The sequence below is a fragment of the Dendropsophus ebraccatus genome, chromosome 15, assembly GCF_027789765.1.
Source record: "Dendropsophus ebraccatus isolate aDenEbr1 chromosome 15, aDenEbr1.pat, whole genome shotgun sequence".
NCBI classification, from domain to species: domain Eukaryota; kingdom Metazoa; phylum Chordata; class Amphibia; order Anura; family Hylidae; genus Dendropsophus; species Dendropsophus ebraccatus.
In genome coordinates, this window is record NC_091468.1 from 64,771,063 (window position 1) to 64,792,135 (window position 21,073).

General features: G+C 44.0%; 1 protein-coding gene across 1 annotated transcript in view; it reads left to right on the top strand.

Annotated features, from left to right (window-relative positions):
- GNPAT (glyceronephosphate O-acyltransferase) overlaps positions 1-20,189 on the top strand; it is a 21,554-nt gene extending 1,365 nt beyond the window's left edge. Inside the window, exons 2-16 of the mRNA XM_069954658.1 lie at positions 800-991; positions 1,912-2,088; positions 3,973-4,102; positions 4,554-4,681; positions 5,522-5,597; positions 6,932-7,083; positions 7,170-7,300; positions 8,604-8,827; positions 9,957-10,202; positions 11,025-11,104; positions 12,274-12,414; positions 13,718-13,817; positions 14,815-14,908; positions 17,482-17,543; positions 19,255-20,189. Of these exons, the coding sequence (XP_069810759.1) occupies positions 800-991; positions 1,912-2,088; positions 3,973-4,102; positions 4,554-4,681; positions 5,522-5,597; positions 6,932-7,083; positions 7,170-7,300; positions 8,604-8,827; positions 9,957-10,202; positions 11,025-11,104; positions 12,274-12,414; positions 13,718-13,817; positions 14,815-14,908; positions 17,482-17,543; positions 19,255-19,298 (1,977 nt within the window). The 3' untranslated portion in view covers positions 19,299-20,189. The remainder of the gene's footprint in view (positions 1-799; positions 992-1,911; positions 2,089-3,972; positions 4,103-4,553; positions 4,682-5,521; positions 5,598-6,931; positions 7,084-7,169; positions 7,301-8,603; positions 8,828-9,956; positions 10,203-11,024; positions 11,105-12,273; positions 12,415-13,717; positions 13,818-14,814; positions 14,909-17,481; positions 17,544-19,254) is intronic.
- Positions 20,190-21,073: the final 884 nt, after the last annotated feature.

Here is a 21,073-nt window from a genome sequence, read left to right on the forward strand (position 1 = left end):
ATATGCTCTGCCCCCAGTATATGCAGTGCTCCCAGTATAAGCCCTGTTCCCAGTATATATGCAGCGCCCCCAGTATATTTGCTGTGCTCCCAGTATATATGCCATGCTCCCAGTCTATGCCCTCCTGCCAGTCTGAGCCGTGCTCCCAGTGTATGCACCGCTCCCAGTCTGTGCCCCCCTCAGTCTCTTGTAAGGACAGTCCATATTTAGCCCCTGGATAAGCTTTGGATATAATGATTATATAATAGTTCAGTAGATCTGTGTAGAACAGGATCTTATTCACAGGACAGCGACACCACCTGCAGATCCCTTCTATCTAGTGTATCCTCAGTGCTGGAGCCCGGCCAGTAGGGTGAGTGGTGCTGACACAATCCGCCATGTTGGAGGCGTTCCTGCATGAAAGCATGGTGTGACTGACAGCAGAACTGACCAATCTAATGGTGGCAAGACATATATTATTATGATACCAAGATATATGAATGGTGGGTCCTGACCTATGAGGCCCCCAACCATCCTGAAAATGAAGGAGGCCAGACTGTCACATAGTTTAGAGCTGCGTTCTCTGTGATCTTGGCTGTTGCTGTGGGAGGCCGCCTGTCAGTCACAGCTTAGATTAGATTAACAGGTTCCCTTTACTAGCAGGCCTACAGTATCATAGATGTACAGGGTAGTGCATTTAGTAGATCATATCCCCTGTATACTGCAGAACCATTGGAGGAGGTTGTGTATGGTTCACCAGGACTTGCAGCATTGTAGTACCATGTAATCATAACCATTGTTTGTCCCATTACATTGACAGCAGAGGGAATTCAGAAGCAAGAAAAGGGAGGTGTTTGAAGATATCCTGGAAGAACGACGCCAGTCCAGTGACCTGCGATATGCCATGAAATGCTACTCTCCAGTCATCTATAAGAACCTGATGCCATGCAAGCCAAGTGCCCTGAAAGCCATGGTGTTACAGTCTGACCAGCTGCAATATGTTATCAGACAGGTGGGAGGAAGAACCCTTGGGCTATGGTGACACATTCCACCATTAGGCTATGCTCTCACACAGTATTTTACAACCAAAACCAGAAGTGGATGGAAAACACAGAAAGGCTATGCTCACACACTGCTGAAATTATGGAAATTTACTGGCAACAAATTGCTGATATTTAGAAAAAGAAGACCGTTCTTTTGAAATAACAGTAATTATTTGCCATTAAATGACGGCCAACCACTCAGTTTCAACAGTGTATTGCAAAATTACTGTGTGTGAACATAGCCTTGAGCTGATTTCTAATACAATAAACGGTTATCCTGGTTCCTTGTCTTAGCTTTCACTTAGTTTTTTATGTTATGAAGAAGAGACTGTGGCCCAGATTTATCAAGGTGAATGAAATAGTGTAAACTGCCTATAGTAACCAATTACAGCTCAGCTTTCTGCTCTGGTATAATGAATGCTGAGCTGTGATTGGCTGCTATTCTGTGCCTATATCCTCATATTCTTCTTTTCAGACAGTGAACAGTATCATTGGGCAGGTATAGTTTTATTTTGTGATCATGCATAGTATAGTATGGGGGATGAAGTTGGAGTCACATGAGGATTTGGCAGGGACACTGGCCGCGTGGCCATGTTATACATTGCAGGTGCAACCCACCAGTGTCGGCTTCTGCAACCGAAAATCCATAGTGAATTTCTGGCAATTGTCAGGTCGCTGTCACTTGTTGCTTACGATGAAACCCCATTCACTTACATTAGCTGCAATGTAGCATGACTCAAAGAAGTGACACAATAATCTTTAGCCGAATGTCCCATGTCACAGCCAGAGTTACCATGAAGCTCTAACCTGAAGATGACTTTAAATTCCAAACCTTTAGTGTATTTAGTGTCTGGATATAACTGTATATCTTGTATTGATTTGTCTGCAGATTGGGTTGGAATCTGGAGAATCCATTGATGTTATTCAGGATCAAGCGGCCGAGATCCTCGATGAAATGGGTCAAAACCTAAACCTGGCCGCCATCCGAATGTTTGCTCTCACTCTCAGCAAGATCTTCAAACGGCTTTTCCAAAAAGTTTGTGTCAACGAGGAAGGTATACAGAGAGTAAGTATCATAGTGATGATGTAGTATGGGATCCAGGGCAGAGAGATGGAGACCTCTCATGGTTGTCAGTTATAATTATCTTTCCCATTCTATCTGCAGCAGTAATGGTGAGTGCAATACCATATTCATACTTGTGTTGTTTGGGGGCAGCCTTCTCCACCGGTGGTGCCGGCTGGGTTTTGGGGGGACATTTTGGGTTTGGTCCTGTGACATGGGGGTTGCAGGGCCACTCCATGACCTCCCTTTACTGCATGTGCACGCTCTGCGGGGTTGGCGGTCGCTGACCGACACAGTGTGGAGTTGGTGTGGGGACCCATGTGAACCAGGAGACCGGCACGTGGTACACGGGGCAGTATGGTTTGATCAAATAATATACCAACATCCTGGCATTGGTTTTTAAACATAGCCTAGCGGCATTAGTGTCAGCCATAGGTGTGATGTCCAACAGCTCCTTTCTCTCCATGTCACAAATTATAATTTGAAGACAACAAGAAGATAAAATGGTAGTAAGGATCCCTTTTATGATTGGTTGGATATATCTTCTGTGTATGAAAAATGATCTCCTGCAACCGTCTCCTTGTGTAAATATGAAGTGTAACTACTAGAGATGAGTGAACCGGGTTCGTGTCGTTCCGAACCCGAACGTTTGGTATTTGATTAGCGGGGGCTGCTGAACTTGGATAAAGCTCTAAGGTTGTCTGGAAAACATGGATACAACCAATGACTATATCCATGAGAACCTCACAGATCGCTAGAATGAAGGGCCAAGCTCTGCCCCTTCATCTCTGCTACAGGGAGATGAATTCACGAATGTATACAGGGCTGTGTGCCTGTCTCTATTAGTCAATAAGTGTGTGTCTTTACTCTGCATGATACTGGGGGCCTGTTATACTGGGAGCGTTTATACTGGGGGCCTGTTATACATAGAGCTGTTATACTGGGGGGCCTGTTATACTGGGGTCTGTTATATTGTAGTCTGTTATGCTGGAGCTGTAATACTTTATATACGACCTGATGGGCGCCAACGCACAAATTCTGATTTGTGCGGTCCATTTTTTTCAATATTCCACCTGGTTCCTGAGATCTGCACTGTTTTCTAGATATCTAAATAAGGTATTTTGGTGCATAGGAGGTGGGCCTAGCTCCCCCTGTGCACAGATATCTCCCCCTCCCCCCAGGGCACCGATATCTCCTCCCACTGATGACATGTGGCTTCTGTACTCAGTACTTACCCAGTTCTGTCTCTTGTTTTAAGTCCGGCCCTGGCCTGTCTCTGTGTGTGATCTCCTGCTGCCAATGAGCTCTGTCATCAGAGAGGCATAGGCGTTCTACTGACGGACGTGAGACAGAAGACGGGACTGGGTGAATGTAAAAGCCGTGTGTCATCTGGGGGAGGAGATATCGGTTCACTGAGGGGGGAGGAGATATCTGTTCACTGGGGGGGGGGGGGAGATATCGGTTCACTGGGGGGGGGAGATAACGGTGCGCTGTGGGGGAGGAGATAACGGTGCGCTGTGGGGGAGGAGATATCGGTGCGCTGTGGGGGAGGAGATAACGGTGCGCTGTGGGGGAGGAGATAACGGTGCACTGGGGGGGGGAGATATCGGTGCACTGGGGGGGAGGAGATATCTGTGCCCTGTGGGGAGGAGATATCTGTGCCCTGGGGGGGAGGAGATATCGGTGTCCTGTGGGGGAGATATCGGTGCCCTGGGGGGGGGGGGAGATATCAGTGCATCTTAAAGTAAAACAATATGACAGTGTGGCCCTGAAACCAAAAAAGGGCCCACAGGCTTCATAGTCAGTCATAGTTACAATTAAAAAAGAAGAGCATTCACCATCAAATAAAACATAACTAATACCTCCATTCCTTATGTCACTCTGCAGTTGGCACAAGCTATCCAGGAGCATCCGGTTGTGCTGTTACCGAGTCATCGAAGCTACATAGATTTTTTGATGATGTCATATATCCTGTACACGTATGATCTGGCTCTTCCAGTTATTGCGGCTGGAATGGGTGAGTAAATATATAAGACACGTGTCTTGTATTTACATTTTTGGTACTGGAGATGTCTTTGTGCACATAGTTCCTTTGACTCTGTGTTAACAATAGAGATGGGCGAACTCTGAGCACGCTATGGGTCGTCCAAAACCAAACCCTCGCCATTTCACCCCAAGTGGGGGGAGAAGATGGATACAGCCTTAGGGAGTCCTGGAAAATATGGATTCAGCTTATGGCCTATGGTTGTATTCATGTTTTCCAGGGCTGCATCCAACTTCTGCAGCCACTTAGTTGGTTTTCACAAAAGAAAAGAGAACAAATATTACCTTGCACGTCTGTGCTGAGAACGTTGCTGGATTATCCGTATCTTTACCTGATCAGAAAACAGAGAGGACTAAGAAGGTAGAGAAGACGGGATAAGCTGGGGAAGAGTGACATTGTCAAATCCTTCTAATATTTGTCTTAGACTTCATGGGAATGAAGATTGTGGGAGAGCTGTTACGGATGTCTGGCGCCTTCTTCATGAGACGCACATTCCGCGGAAACAAGCTTTACTGGGCCGTGTTTGCCGAGTATGTGAAGACAATGCTGCGGGTTAGTAAAGTCCAAGCTTATTCCCCTATTAAATAACCTAAACCAGGGAGGTCAAACTCCGAAAACTACAATTCCCATCGTGCCTGTCCCTGGACATGATAGGAATTGTAGTTTTGCAACAGCTGGAGGGCCTGAGTTTGACACCTGTGACCTAAACCCTATGTACCATCATGTGATTTCATTACATGTTTGGATATTGTGGACTTCACCTGTGGTTAGCAGATGGTATATAGAAGTTGTGTAGAACACATCCTGCCCAGTGACCACATGCAGTATGCCACATGGTCCTATCTGGCACTTGGCAAGGTATGAGGCATCTGTGTCCCATATTGTTTTGTCATTGTAAGTTTAAAGGGGAACTCTGGTGATTTTTATTTTTTTTTTCAAAATCAGCTGGGGTTGGAAAGTTATATAGATTTGTAATTTACTTCTATTTAAAAAAATCTCCAGTCTTCCAGTACTTATCAGCTGTTGTATGTCCTGCAGGAAGTGGTGTATTCTTTCCAGTGTGACACAGCGCTCTCTGCTGCCACCTCTGTCCATGTCAGGAACTGTCCAGAGCAGCAGCAAATCCCCATAGAAAACCTCTCCTGCTCTGGACAGTTCCTGACATGGACAAAAATGGCAGCAGAGAGCACTGTGTCAGACTGGAAAAAATACAACACTTCCTGCAGGACATACAGCAGCTGATAAGTACTGGGAGACTGGAGATTTTTAAATTGAAAGTTATACAGATTTGTAATTTATTCTGACACCAGCTCATTTGAGTACCCCTTTAACACTATGCCTTGTGATAGTCCTTCCTTACATTGTATGATAACTGGAATCTCTCTCCCACAGAATGGTTACGCTCCAGTAGAGTTTTTTGTTGAAGGTCAAAGAAGCAGAACTTGCAAGACATTAACACCCAAATTCGGTATGTATGAGGTTTTTGTCTGACAAAACGTCAATTTGACACATTAATATAACACATCCTAACAAGTGGAGGTCATTGGGTGCCTGTTCACATTACACACTAGTTAGGAGTGAAAGTTGCAAAGTACAAAATAGAAATTAACTAGACAGAACCATTTCAGCCAATAGAGCTGAATAGGAAACCCTAATCTTTGCAGTACTCATCTGGAAGGTGTAGGGAGCTGCCTGCATCTATCAAGGTCCGGAGTAAGTGATGGTTCGACCACATATATATATTGGAAACTGTATAATGAAGTGTCACTGTCGTTTGTTTTTTGTGTTTTTTTCCAGAAATCAATAGTCCAGGCGATTTTAAGAAAATTTGTATTTGGGTTTATTAGCTGAAAATGCATTTTTATCATGAAAAAGCCGTTTGAAGCTCTCCCCCCTGTCGTCTTGGTTCTCTTATGGAGAGGGGAGGGGTGGAGGGAGATGAGGCACCAAAACAGGACAACAAAGAGTTAATTTACAGCTACATCACCGGGCTATCTCCTCTGAAGTCAGCACTGACCTCTCTGACCTCTGAATACGGCTTGCACACAGGTCCCACTGTGTAATCCTTTGTTCTCTGCTGGTGACTAATCTCCCTCCTCCCCCTCCCCTCTCCATAGGTTACACAGGGCCGACTGATGTAAAAGAGTCTAGATTTCCTGATAATGAGCAGTGAATGAGAGAGAGGAGGGAGGGGGGAACTGGGGAAAGGGCTTTCTAAATGCAGATAATGGCAGATGTGCCTAATAGACCCAATTACAAAGTTTCTTAAAATCGCCTGTACTATTGATTTCTGAAAAAAAAAAAAAAAAATGACGGGGACACTTTATAGCAGTTGGCTAAGCAAACATTTAAAATATATTTAAATATGGACAAGTATATATATATATATATGTATATATACTCACCTGCTACTGATCCCCCACCATTACTATTCCCCGATGCTTGGAGCTTTCTGTTTTCCATCCTGACATGTGGTTATGCCCCAGTAGCTGGAAGCTTTGAACAGCCAAGATAGACGAGGCAGGGGAGTGGCAGAAGATGAGTACATGTGTGTTTTTGTTTTTTTTTGTTTTTTTATTGAATCCCCCCACCCTAAGCACCCTACATATAAAATATGCATTGGACATACATGCCCTTTATCTTTTTAATTGAGGAAATAAATAATTGAAAACATATATATGCTCGGCCAAGTGTATATGGGGGGGGGGTGGAAAAGGTAGCTGTCTATCTAAGATGTAAGGTTTATTCTAAAGTATTTCATCTTCCTGTCCATTTTTTTCTTCTTTTTCAATTATTTTGCAGGACTTCTTAGTGTGGTGATGGAGCCATTTTTTAAAGGGGAAGTGTTTGATACTTACCTGGTACCAGTCAGTATCAGCTATGAGAGAATACTGGAGGAGACGCTGTATGCCTATGAGCTCCTCGGAGTGCCAAAACCAAAGGAGTCCACATCAGTAAGGCTTCCGCTCATGTCGCCAGTGCTGTGCTGTTACCTGAGTACTCACCTGCTTTATGATTTACCTTCCGTCTCTTCCTACAGGGACTGATCAAAGCCAGGAAAATTCTCAGCGATGACTTTGGAAGTATTCATATATTTTTTGGGAAACCGATGTCATTGCGGTCATTAGCATCTGGGCGACTAAACCGCTCTGCGTATAACCTGATTCCCAGGTATAGCTGGCTCTCCTACCACTCTCAGTATGTCTGATCACACACTTTGCTCTTTAGAATAGGTTTGGTATGTGACCTGTTGATTGCATTAGCACTATAAGGCTATGTTCACACACAGTACGTTTGCTGTGTATTTTGCTAAGTATTTTTCGACCAAAACCAGGAGTGTATTGAAATCACAGAAAATTGAGTGGATGTCCGTCATTTAAAGGGATTGTTCAGCGCTACTAAAACATGGCCGCTTTCTTCCAGAGGCAGCACCGCTCTTGTCTCCAGTTTTGGTGCAAGTTTTGAAATTTAATTCCATTGGAGTGAATGGAGCTTAACTGCAAACTGCACCTAAACTGGAGACAAAAGCGGTGCTGTCTCTAGAAGAAAGTGGCCATGTTTTTGTACCGCTGGATAACCCCTTTAATGGCAAATAAATTGGTCGTTGTTTTGAAATAACAGCTTTTATTTGCCATTAAATAGCCGCCATCCACTCAAATTTCAGCAGTATGTGAACATAGCCTTTCTGTGTTTTCGATCCACTCCTGGTTTTATTTGCAAAATACTGAGCAAAAATACTGTGTGTGAATATAACCCTAATGGGGTACTCCACCCATGAGCTCAAAAATAAAATGCTCCCAAACCTTGCAGGGCTTAGCAAGTCCGTGAGGATTTTGATCCATTTCCGGCCTTCTTAGCTGCTGCCGTTTCTCAGTTGTTTTTTTTTTAAAGCCAGTCTATAACCAAGATGGCGCCCGACAGGAAACTACGTTTCCCATAAGGCAGTGCGCCTCCTTATTTGGTCCGTCCCCTTTAGCTTTCTTTTCTGCCACCTGCGACACCCAGCATCACCACAATGTCACCATCTAGTTCTCAATGCATCTTTTTAGAACTGCAGCATTTTATCACCCCCCAAGCTCCTGTGGAACTACAACTCTCAGCAAAACCCCACAGCCAGTTATCAGGACATGTTGGGAGTTGTAGTCCCTCAGCAGAGCTGCTATGTGTGTACGGCCTCTCCATATCTCTGTACCCCAATGCACCCTACCTCTGATCCACATGGGCTCCGTCTCCAATGGGAGGGGGAAGAAGAAGAGGAATGAGACGGCCAGAAGAGGCTTTTACTCCATTAAGGATGGTGATGCCAGAACATGCAGAATGGTTAGGAACTCTATATGACAAACTCGTATAGTTTTTTCTTAACTGTTACAATAGGTAAAAAAAAAAAAAAAAAAGTGTTTCAGCGGAATACCCCTTTAAGTGCATTGCAGCAATAGAAAAAAATATATTTTTTTTTTGTATTTAAACATTTCAGACATTTCTCTCAACGACCTTCAGAGGAAATGCAAGGATTTATTTCTGATGTGGCCTATAAAGTAGAACTCCAGCAAATAGCCAATATGGTGCTGAGCCCGGGGGTCTTGATAGCGGCCATTTTGCTACAGAACGTTCCGTCTCTGAACTTCAGTGTATTAGTTGACGAAACCATTTGGCTGAGAGACCTGACAGAAGCCTTTGGGGGATGTCTAGAATGGCCCGGTGAGTAAGCTCGTCCTATCACTACAACTTCCCCCCCCCCCCCCCACTTCCTCTAGTGAGCGGGTTTGGCAGGTTTTTCCCGTTGTTTTAAACCCTGTGACAGTGATTGTCATGCACTTTTGTTCTGAGGAAGGGAGAGTTTCCCGAGACATGTTAACTCCGTGCTCTTTTAATAAACTGCTGTTTTATTGACTCTATGGGCCGTATTACATGGGACGATTATCGTTCGAAAAATCGTCTAATCGTTCGGATTTAAACGATAATCGTTTTGTGTAATAGCAGGCAACGATAAAACGACCAACGAGAAATCGTTGATTGTTTGATAGAATCTGGACCTATTTTCATCGTTGATCGCTCACAAATCATTCGAACATCCTTTGGTGTAATAACACGCCGCTCGGACGTTCCCTGGTCTATCAGCCAGCAGTAAGGACGAGCGTCTATAGATGGGAAAAGGGGTGAAAACTGGCAGAATGGTATTTGGTTGGAAATATACAAGAAACCAAAAGTGAAGTCTTAGACCCCTGCACATGTCCTTCAATTTTACCTGGATTTCTTATCAGGAAATCTAGGTAAATTTCCAGACCCATAGGGTTCTATTAGTCTCCGGAAAATGTAGGAAATGTTCTATATCTCTCCTGAATTCCGTCACAGATGCCCCATAGAACCCTATGGGGGCATCCGGAATTTCGGACAGCTCCGGATTCACATCCAAAATCTGTCCAGAATTCCAGATGCATAGTATGGCAGCCCTGGCAAGGACTAACAGGTGCTGATGATGGCCCTTTAACTGTATGTGCTCCTAATCAGGTGCGCATACAGTTAAATGCAGCGGTTATTGACCAGGCCCGGAGTCATTGGCTCCTGACCCTGTCAATCACTCTTGCAATCAGAGGCAGCACTATACCCTCAGCCACAAGAGGCCGCTACCTCCCTCCTCAGTGTTGCGGTGCATGAATGACGTCACTCCTGTGCATGCAGCGCCAGAAGAGTGAAGCAGAAGCCGGAGAACACCACTTCAGCCTGTATGATTTTTTATTTTTTTTATTTTACTCACTGATGTTATATGTATATATATATATATATATATATGTGTGTCTTGTTATTTCCTCTGTGTTTCTTATCTTAGATAACATGTCTGCCAGTAAAGTAGTCCGAGCCAGCATAGACCTCCACTCCAATATGATGAAACTTGCTGATGGAGAAGTCATCTTATTTGAGAAGAAACCAAATGATATTCTTACAGAAGAAGAGGTCTTTATCCAGGCTGTTACTCTGCTCTTGTGCGCCTCCTACAGGAACCAGATGGTAAACACTTACGTACGACCTGCCCTGGTAGTGTTGGCTTGTAAGATGGCATCAAGCTCATCTAAAGGTAGGGGCTGTGCGATCGCGGGTCCCACTACACAAAATTCTGCTTCAACCATGGATGGTGGGTGAGAGGGTCTGGCTAACATTTTGCCTGGGCTATTCTTAACAGCATTTAGTAACATGCTGTACAGCAAGACTCATGGACATAGATGACAATAGACAGAGTCTGTCCCCTTGAGATGAATGTAAAACATTACTGTGACCACGGAGAGCTGCTATTGTCTCCTCTAGCTACAGGTGTCACATGATGCTGCAATGCTGTACGGATCACTTTACAGCAGCCTCCTCTTATCACCACAGACACAACAGGAAGTCTCAGCTTAGTTTCAGCCCCAGTGGTGAGAATGAAAACTGCAAGATCTCAGGATTATTTTATTATATAGATAGAAACATGGAAAAGTTGAAGGAAAAAAGTCACCTAAAATCCTTAGATATGTTTAACATAAAAACATAATTTAAACAAGAAGTCATTCTTTGATGACTCATTCCCTTCAATACGTCTCACCGTGATCTAGGAGAGAAAAGATTTCCCCAGCTGACTCGCTGCGACAGCATAATATCCATATAATACTGCGCTGGTATTCACATATAGTTCTATAGAACGGCCCATTCTCACACATAGGTGCATAAAGGCTGGCGGCATCAGGAGGTGCGTGACTTTGTGGCAAAGGGACTGAATAAAACAATTAAAGATAAACCGACTGCCTCTATCTGTAATGTTATCACTATTCAGTATGTTGCAGAAATAATGGACTTTAATGTCTCCCTAGCGTGTGTGCTGTGTCATTTTAACTTTTTTATTTTTTTATTTTTTTTATATTTGAAGATGATGTTTTCAGGACTTTTTGCTTCCTGAGAAAACTTTTCTCCAATGAATTTATTTTCTTTCCTGGGTTTGAAGAGAAGGTAAGAAAAACGTGTTAATTACTCAGAGGCGTCATGTTTCATCTTATCCTGCAGATTTACTGGAGATTTGTTGTGGATTTTGACTCTTGACGACACCCATGTGAGCATAGCATACACAATATAGGATAAGGGTGTATAGAATAAGGTATATAGGATAAGGATGTAGAATAGGGATGTATAGGATAAGAATAACAGATCTCACATCTCTTAAAGGAGAAGTCCAGTAAAAAATTTTATTTAAAGTATTGTATTGCCCCCCAAAAGTTATACAGATTAGCAATATACATTTATTACGGGAAATGCTTATAAAGTGCTTTTTTTTCCCCTGTACTTACTACTGCATGAAATCGTCACTTCCTGGATAACATGGTGATGTCACTTCCTGGATAACATGGTGATGTCACTTCCTGGATAAGATGGTGGCCACTTCCTGGATAACATGGTAATGTCATGACCCGACTCCCAGAGCTGTGCGGGCTGTGGCTGCTGGAGAGGATGATGGCAGAAGGATGCTCAGTGTCCCTCAGTGTCCCCCTGCCATCATACCTACAGCAGCCACATCCCGCACAGCTCAGGGAGTCGGGTCGTGACCTCACCATGTTATCCAGGAAGTGACCTCACCATGTTATCCAGGAAGTGACCTCACCATGTTATCCAGGAAGTGACCTCACCATGTTATCCAGGAAGTGACCTCACCATGTTATCCAGGAAGTGACCTCACCATGTTATCCAGGAAGTGACCTCACCATGTTATCCAGGAAGTGACCTCACCATGTTATCCAGGAAGTGAAGCCTTGATGCAGTAGTAAGTGCAGGGGAAAAAACACTTTATAAGCATTTCCCGTAATACCTGTATATTGGGGATTTGTATAACTTATGGGGGGCAATACAATACTTTAATAAAAATTTTCGACAGACTTCTCCTTCAACATGGCCGTCCAAATAAAATAAGATGATGTTCCTGTCGCCGATATGGTAATATCAAACAGCGGCTTTTTTTTTATACATAGTGTAGACATAGCCTAAATGTAGTATGAAGTTACACCATTCATTTATAAAGAATAATTACATACATCATAGGTGACCACTACTGGGTAAAGCATTCCTGAGGCCTATGGAGAAAATATTGATCGTTTCCATTGATTAAAAATCCCTTTGTTTCTTTCCAGGATTTTGAGGAGGGGAGTTTCCTTCTGTCCAAGTGTGACGTGGTTCATCTGTCCGCACATGAGATGGTCATCACCAAGAGCGGGGAGCACACAGCAATGTTCTTACTGCGGATGTTTCAGCCCTTCTTAGAAGGTTACCAGGTAGGGTGATCGGAGGACACAATATTTAGTGGTTCCATTGTTTCCCTATATAAACATACACAGAAGATGGAAGCTAGCAGGAATTTTGAATTGAAGTTGAATAAAGTGAAGTATTATCTTTATCCTCTTCACTGACAGGGTTTTCGTGACAATTTTTACACCTTCACATGTTATATTTTATTATTTTTCTCCATATGGACACCTGGCACATTGTGAAAATGCCGCCCACACTCAGGGGTGCTTGTCACACAATTTGCATGAGTGTGATTTTTAAAGGGGTAATTCACAAAAAAACTGGTGCCAGAGATTTGTAATATACTTCTATTAAAAAATCTCAAGTCTCCCAGTACTTATCAGCTGCTGTATGTCCTACAGGAAGTGGCAATATTTCCAGTCTGGAGAGGTTTTCTATGGCGATTTGATGCTGCTCTGGACAGTACCAGACATGGACAGAGGTGGCAGCAGAGAGCGCTGTGTCAGACTGGGAAGAATATCCCACTTCCTGCAGGACATACAAAGCAGGTGGTGACTAATAAGCATATTCATTATTTGGACGGTGGTAATTACGGCTGTTATTCTATACAGTGTGTGCGATGCACTCCATGCCTGGTCCCCGGCCTCCCTTGTCTCCTGGTGCTGGTATTTGGGTACAAAAACTCCTTTTATTCAGCGGCACGGTGTCACAGAGGCGGGGCTTATAGCATCTGTCCTATAGGTCCCTGGCACACCCCTGGGTGGGATCTTCATCTTCAGCCAGCCTAGGGCATGGATGCTTTTGGCCCCACCTCATTGACACCGCACCACAGAATTAAGATATTTTTTATCCGAATGCTGGCACCAAGGAGATTAGGGAAGGACCGGACATTTGAGACATTTGAGGATTGAGACATTTGGGGTCGGTGTCGAGCAATACAGAATAGCTTTAACTGAAGACACCAAAAATTACCACCATCCAGATGCTGGTAAGCTTGTGTAGTCACAGTGAAGAAAACTATCTTTCTTCTTCATTTAAAAAAAAGTGCACTTACCTGCTATGATAGGTGACCCCTGGGGTATTTAGAAGCCTGTATAGGGGGAGACATGAGAGTAATAGGTTGTGATATAGCTCCTTGTCCTACTTCCAGCTTCCAAGTAAGAGCATGTCCACCTTTTAAAGGCAGGTCCTACCCCACCCCCCCCAAAAAAAAAATAAAATTATATGTATATTTAGAGAATAGTTAGAGAATTATGTGTTCACAAATGGTAAAACTAGAACTTTCCGTATGAGCGGCACATAGTTAGTATCTTTATACTTCCCTTATAGCTGGCTTTTCTGTACTTGGCTAAAGAGGCTGCAGATAGTGTGACGGAGAAGCAGTACCTGTCTGGTGTAAGAAGTTTTGTAACACAAAGGATCCTGGCAGGTGGGTAATGTCCTGTATGTCCCGTACCCCCCCTCTCCCTGTGCTGAATAAGGAAAAACATCTCTACAAAATATTTATCACACTGTCTTGGGGTCAGTTCACACTGAGAAATCGGCGCCGAAATTCCGCGCGAAATCCCTGTCGTGGACTCTGCTCGGAATTCCACCTGCCTCAGCGTCTCAATGTAAAATATAGGGCGCCTCCACTCTCCACGGCTCTCCACTCAAAGAATTGACATTGAGTGTTAGTGTCACTGTCTTTTTTTTTTTTTTTGCAGAAATCAATAGTCCAGGCGATTTTAGGAAACGTTGTAATTGGGTTTATTAGGCAAATCTGCCATTATCTGCATTCAAAAAGACTTTCCCCAGGTTCTCCCCCTCCCTCCTTTCTCTCATTCACTGCTCATTATCAGGAAATCTTGACTCTTTTACAGCAGTCGGGCCCTGTGTAACCTATGGAGAGGGGAGGGGGGAGGAGGGAGATTAGTCGGCAGCAGAGAGCAGAAAACAAAGGATTTCACAGCAGGACCTTTGTGAAAGCCACTATTCAGAGGTCAGAGAGGTCCTTACTGACTTCAGAGGAGATAGCCCGTGATGTAGCTGTAAATTAACTCTTTGTTGTCCTGTTTTGATGCCTCATCTCCCTCCACCTCTCCCCTCTCCATAGAGAACCATGAAGACAGGGGGAGAGCATAAAAATGCATTTTCCGGCTAATAAACCCAATTACAAAATTTATTAAAATCACCTGTACTATTGATTTCTGCAAAAAATAAATAAATTAAACGATAGTGACATTTTAAAGTCACCCTATGATTTCAATAAACGTCGGCCCCTGCCCTGCATTATACCAGCGGGGAAGTTTAATTAGCATTGGGGGGGGGTCTTAAACATTGTACGGGCTTCCTTGTCATATACAGAAGTTCTAGGCATCAGTCAGACAGCACTGGTGATGGGAGCGAGGTGTTACCACAGTCTCATAGCTTTCACCTTCTTACAGGAGCTTCCTGGTGTTACGAGGCCTTATCTTCTGATATGCAGAAAAACGCCCTGGCATCTTATGTGCAGCTGAGGATTCTGAGAGTCAGTAAATCGTAAGTATATGTTTCTGTATGTATTTTATAGGAGCACATTCTCCTCAGCCACTGGAGGCTTATGCAGTGGAATAAATGTGTTTTCTTTGGCTTGTGTCTGGTGGTGTCTTCTAGAAATATAGCAGTGTATTATTATGTATTAAAGGGGTGCTCCGGAGGGAAAAAAAACTAATTTAATTCAAATGAAAGTTATTTAGATTTGTAATTTACTTCTATTTAAAAATCTACAGTCTTCCAGGTCTTATCAGCTGCTGGATGTCCTGCAGGAAGTGGTGTATTTTTTCACACAGTGGTCTCTGCTGCCACCTCTGTCCATGTCAGGGACTGTCCAGAGCAGTAGCAAATCCCCATAGAAAACCTCTCCTGCTCTGGACAGTTCCTGACATGGGCAGAGGTGGCAGCAGAGAGCACTGTGTCAGACTGGAAAGAATACACCACTTCCTGCAGGACATACAGCAACTGATAAGTACTGGAAGACTGGAAATTTTTAAGTGGAAGTAAATTACAAATCTGCATAACTTCCTTAATCCAGTTGCATCAAAAACTGTTTTTTCCCCCTCTGGAGTACCACTTTAATTCAGTTTAATTATAACTGTATTAATTTTCCACCAGAGCATCTTACTTCATCTATACAATGACTAGCAGACCCACAAATCCTCAGCACTACTGTATATTACTATGATATTGCAGACAACGCTTGAAAATGTTATTTACTGGATGAGGATGAAACATTACAGTGGTTATCCCCTAGTTGGGCCATAGTAACAGCTGCTGCTGCCCTAGGCACTAAACCTGCAGACGCCCTATCTTGGGGAGTGTGGGCAGCCTGGTTTCGGCCACTTACATTTCTCTACATGTAGAAACATTGTCGCGTTTTTCATGTTTTTTAACGGCTTAAAACATAAACAAATTTCCACATTGAATCAATGATTAGAGCCATCTGCATATTAAAGAAGCAGTTCACTTTTTATTTTTTTCGCCCCACCGGGTAGCCGCTGTCATGTATACTTACAGAAGATGATCGGTGTCCCGTTCCCGTCGGTCAGTTCCAACCCGCGGTGCCGTTCACATCGGGCGCGCGCTCACTTCCGCCGGCTGTTGCGAGTCCTCTTCTCTGCCCAGTGATTATACGCCGGAAGTCACTCGCTTCCATGCATTCTCTATGGAAGCGCGTGACTTCCGGCGTTCAAATGACAAGGGAAAGAAGAGGAGTCACAGTGCCGGCGGAAGTGAGCGCGCGCCCGATGTGAACGGCACCGCGGGACGGAACTGACCGACGGGAACGGGACACCGATCATCTTCTGTAAGTATACTTGACAGCGGCTACCCGGGGGGGGGCGAAAAAAAATAAAAAGTGAACTGCTTCTTTAAGGGTATTCTCACCACAGGATTGGTAGGTAATAGCTCCAGGCGTCGCATTTAGCACCACCACACCAGACCTGACTAATACCGCCATACTGTGACTGGATAACACTGCCACGCCAGACCTGACTAATACCACCATACTGTGACTGGATAACACTGCCACACCAGATACCGACATACTGTGACTGGATAACACAGCCATACCAGACCTGACTAATACCACCATACTGTGACTGGATAACACCGCCATACCAGACCTGACTAATACCGCCATACTGTGACTGGATAACACTGCCACGCCAGACCTGACTAATACCACCATACTGTGACTGGATAACACTGCCACACCAGATACCGACATACTGTGACTGGACTGGATAACACAGCCATACCAGACCTGACTAATACCACCATACTGTGACTGGATAACACCGCCATACCAGACCTGACTAATACCGCCATACTGTGACTGGATAACACCGCCATACCAGACCTGACTAATACCGCCATACTGTGACTGGATAACACAGCCATACCAGACCTGACTAATACCACCATACTGTGACTGGATAACACCGCCATACCAGACCTGACTAATACCGCCATACTGTGACTGGATAACACCGCCATACCAGACCTGACTAATACCGCCATACTGTGACTGGATAACATCGTCACACCAGACCAGACTAATACCGCCATACTGTGACTGGATAACACCACCATACCAGACCTGACTAATACCGCCATACTGTGACTGGATAACGCCGCAAAACCAGATACCGTCATACTGTGACTGGATAACACTGCCACACCAGATCTGACCAACACCACCATTCTGTGACTAGATAACACCACCATACCCCCACTCCCACCCTTTGAGATGTCTGAACGGGAGGTGGGAGACTAAAAAAAAATAAATAATAATAAAAAGTTGTTTCCTTCCCCCTGCTCCCTGGTGTTGCAAGGTGCTGCCCTAGTCACTGGACCACGTGTGTCTAGTGGTAATTTCAGCCCTGCCTGTATAGTAGACTATAGGTGCACATATACTGATGACGTCCGTATTCTGCCTCTTCCATAATTGTCGGGAATAACGTGTGATATCGTTTACCTTCACCTGGAGCATCTGTCTCATTTCAAGAGAGTCTCCCTGGATTATGGAAGCACTCCTCTGTTGTTTAATGGAGCTTTCATCTGTTATTTCCTAGGGGTGACACCGCCATCTTCACCATGGATAAACAAGCTATGGCAGACGTGGAAGGAAAACTTGGTGAGACATGAAATATTCATCTGGTTATAACACTCTATAAACTGCTTTTTCCCCTTGATACTTTAAATTGTTATTGTCATTATCTATATAACATGTTTTATGATTTAGAATATGTCCGAAAAAAACACAATATGGGGCTATAGTATTGGCTTCATGAACCTCTATGGCAGCCCTACCAAAGTGTTCTACAGAACTGACCCCTACTAGTATAAAAGTATGTAGTATGCCTTAAAGGAGAAGACTGGTGAAAATTTTTATTAAAGTATTTTATTACCCCCGAAAATTCATACAAATCCCCAATATACACTTATTATGGGAAATGCTTATAAAGTGCTTTTTCCCCTGCACTTACTACTGCATCAAGGCTTCACTTCCTGGATAACATGGTGATGTCACTTCCTGGATAACATGGTGATGTCACTTCCTAGATAACATGGTGATGTCTGTGGCTGCTGGAGAGGATGACACTGAGGGACACAGGACACTGAGGGACAATGAGCATCTCCCTGCCATCATCCTCTCCAGCAACCACAGCCCGCACAGCTCTGGGAGTCGGGTCGTGACATCACCATGTTATCCAGCAAGTGACATCACCATGTTATCCAGGAGTGCAGGGAAAAAAGCACTTTATAAGCATTTCCCATAATAAGTGTATATTGGTGATTTGTATAACTTTTGTGCGTTAATACAATACTTTTATAAAAAAATTTGCCGGATTTCTCCTTTAAAGAAGCACCCCCGCCCTTCTTTTTTTTTTTCTTTATTGGCTCCCGGTTGCAGGTTCGCCCATATACTCACCTGAGATTATTGCTTACCCATGTGGTTACTCCAGTGCTTCGGAGGCCGGAAGTCAGTGACTTCTATGTGTCTCTATACAAGCGCTCTAATATAGATGCATTAAAGACAATGTTTTCTGGTCCTGGAGAATCAAGGGGGTCAGAGGAGATGAAACATAGGCACCAGCAGGATCTGAACGGTGTCGGAGCCATTATTAGTGTAGTAATGGGGGAAAACGGTTATCATGAGTGAGTATAGGAGTTATCATGCACCTGGGGAGTCAATTAAATAAAGGGGGGGGGGAGTGCTTCTTTAAGAATTGCAGTAAGGCCACAACGTGTTTTGTACAGTCTCCGTGAATAGATGGAGTACAGACTTCTGAGGAGTATGCAGTTCACCTGAGTGTATTCACTTACTATTGTGCATTGTGCCATCAGCTCACATTAAAAGGGTATTCTGGTTAGGTAAAATTTCTCCTGAAGACACAGAAAACTGTCTCTGAGCTGTTCTCTTCGTCTCCCCCCTCCCCCCTTCCTAGGCGGCTGATGTAAACACATGTAATTACCGTCTCTGGTCGGCTATCTCTGCACTCTGTAATTCCAGGGGGATTAATCACAGTGAGGTCACCAAAACCAGTTTACATCATCTGTCTCAGAAGGGAGGGGGAGATGGGGAAAGAGAGATGTCTTCAGCAGAAAGCAGCGGTCAGTACTGGGGGAAGGAGACTGAATAGGTATTTTATAAGTATGAATTGTTAGTCTCCAGGAGGAGGAATGATTTAGCATGTATTTTACCTGACCGGATAATCCCTTTAAATTCCCTGACATCTTATGATGATGAGATGACTCTGCAGGCTTTGTCACGTTCTGAACAGCAATGATGCAAACTCTAGAAAACATCTGCAAATTTTAAATCTGGTTTCCTTTCTTAACAGGACTGCGTCAGCCTGAAATGAAGATCCCCGAGGCGCGTCTTTAACATATGCAAAAGTATTGTCACCTACTGTGGTAATGCCAACGGTTTTATATACTTCTTCAGTTACTCGAGACCTGAACAGGAGAAGGAAGCGAAGGGCTGCCACTGATTCTTATGGACCGATTACTCTGCCAATGATGAGACGTCCCTGTGTCACCCGCTGCTGATCCGCTATGATTTTCTTCATGAGCTTTTATGAACCATCAAGCAAAATGAGGCGCTAAGGAGCGAACTGCACTACAACATGGCGACACTTTTATTATTGAGGGAATAACGTGACCGGACTTATAGCACAGACCGTGTTCTAGCACAACGACCCTTAAAACCCGATGACTTTAAAACAGATTCTGACACTGCCAGAGTTACCATGTACTGACCCTGATCTCACACCAGAAGCCAGAGTTACCATGTACTGATCCTGATCTCACACCGGAGTTACCATGTACTGATCCTGATCTCACACCAGAAGCCAGAGTTACCATGTACTGATCCTGATCTCACACCGGAGTTACCATGTACTGATCCTGATCTCACACCGGAGTTACCTACCATGTACTGATACTGATCTCACACCAGAAGCCAGAGTTACCATGTACTGATCCTGATCTCACACCGGAGTTACCATGTACTGATCCTGATCTCACACCGGAGTTACCATGTACTGATCCTGATCTCACACCAGAAGCTTTAACTCAGTGATGTCTGTTACTGAAACCTATTGAAGTTGCTTATTTTTTGTAAGCTGGAATATTGCCATTTACTGTTACCCAAAAGCTCTTAATGTGCGATATTTATGAACCTCCTTGCACTCCTGTTATGTGTTTGTGGCGTTTCTAGGGAGTAGTGACAAAAGTGTAAATGCCGAAAAAGAACAAAATAAATATTTACATTAAATTACTCTGGTGTTTATTGAACTGTGATACAAAAATAAAAATATAGATTTTCTTTCTTCTCTTGATCAAAATATAGCATACATGACGTATTCTCAAACACATATAATCAATGTTATCTAGTGTAACGCACTGGAATTAGGGACGTATTACACGGAGCGATAATCAGGGTAAGGGCCCTATTACACGGAGAGATAATCAGGGTAAGGGCCCTATTACACGGAGAGATAATCAGGGTAAGGGCCCTAATACACGGAGCAATAATCAGGGTAAGGGCCCTAATACACGGAGCAATAATCAGTGTAAGGGACCTATTACACAAAGTGATAATCAGGGTAAGGGCCCTATTACACGGAGAGATAATCAGGGTAAGGGCCCTAATACACGGAGCAATAATCAGGGTAAGGGCCCTAATACACGGAGCAATAATCAGTGTAAGGGACCTATTACACAAAGTGATAATCAGGGTAAGGGCCCTATTACACGGAGCGATAATCAGGGTAAGGGACCTATTACACGGAGCGCTAATCAGGGTAAGGGACCTATTACACGGAGCGATAATCACGGTAAGTACCCTATTACACGGAGCGATAATCAGGGTAAGGGCCCCCATTACACGGAACGATAATCACGGTAAGTACCCTATTACACGGAGCAATAATCCGGGTAAGGGCCCTATTACACAGAGCAATAATCAGTGTAAGGGCCCTATTACACGGAGCAATAATCAGGGTAAGGGCCCTATTACACGGAGCGATAATCAGGGTAAGGGCCCTATTACACGGAGCGATAATCAGGGTAAGGGCCCTATTACACGGAGCGATAATCAGGGTAAGGGCCCTATTACACGGAGCGATAATCAGGGTAAGGGCCCTATTACATGGAGCG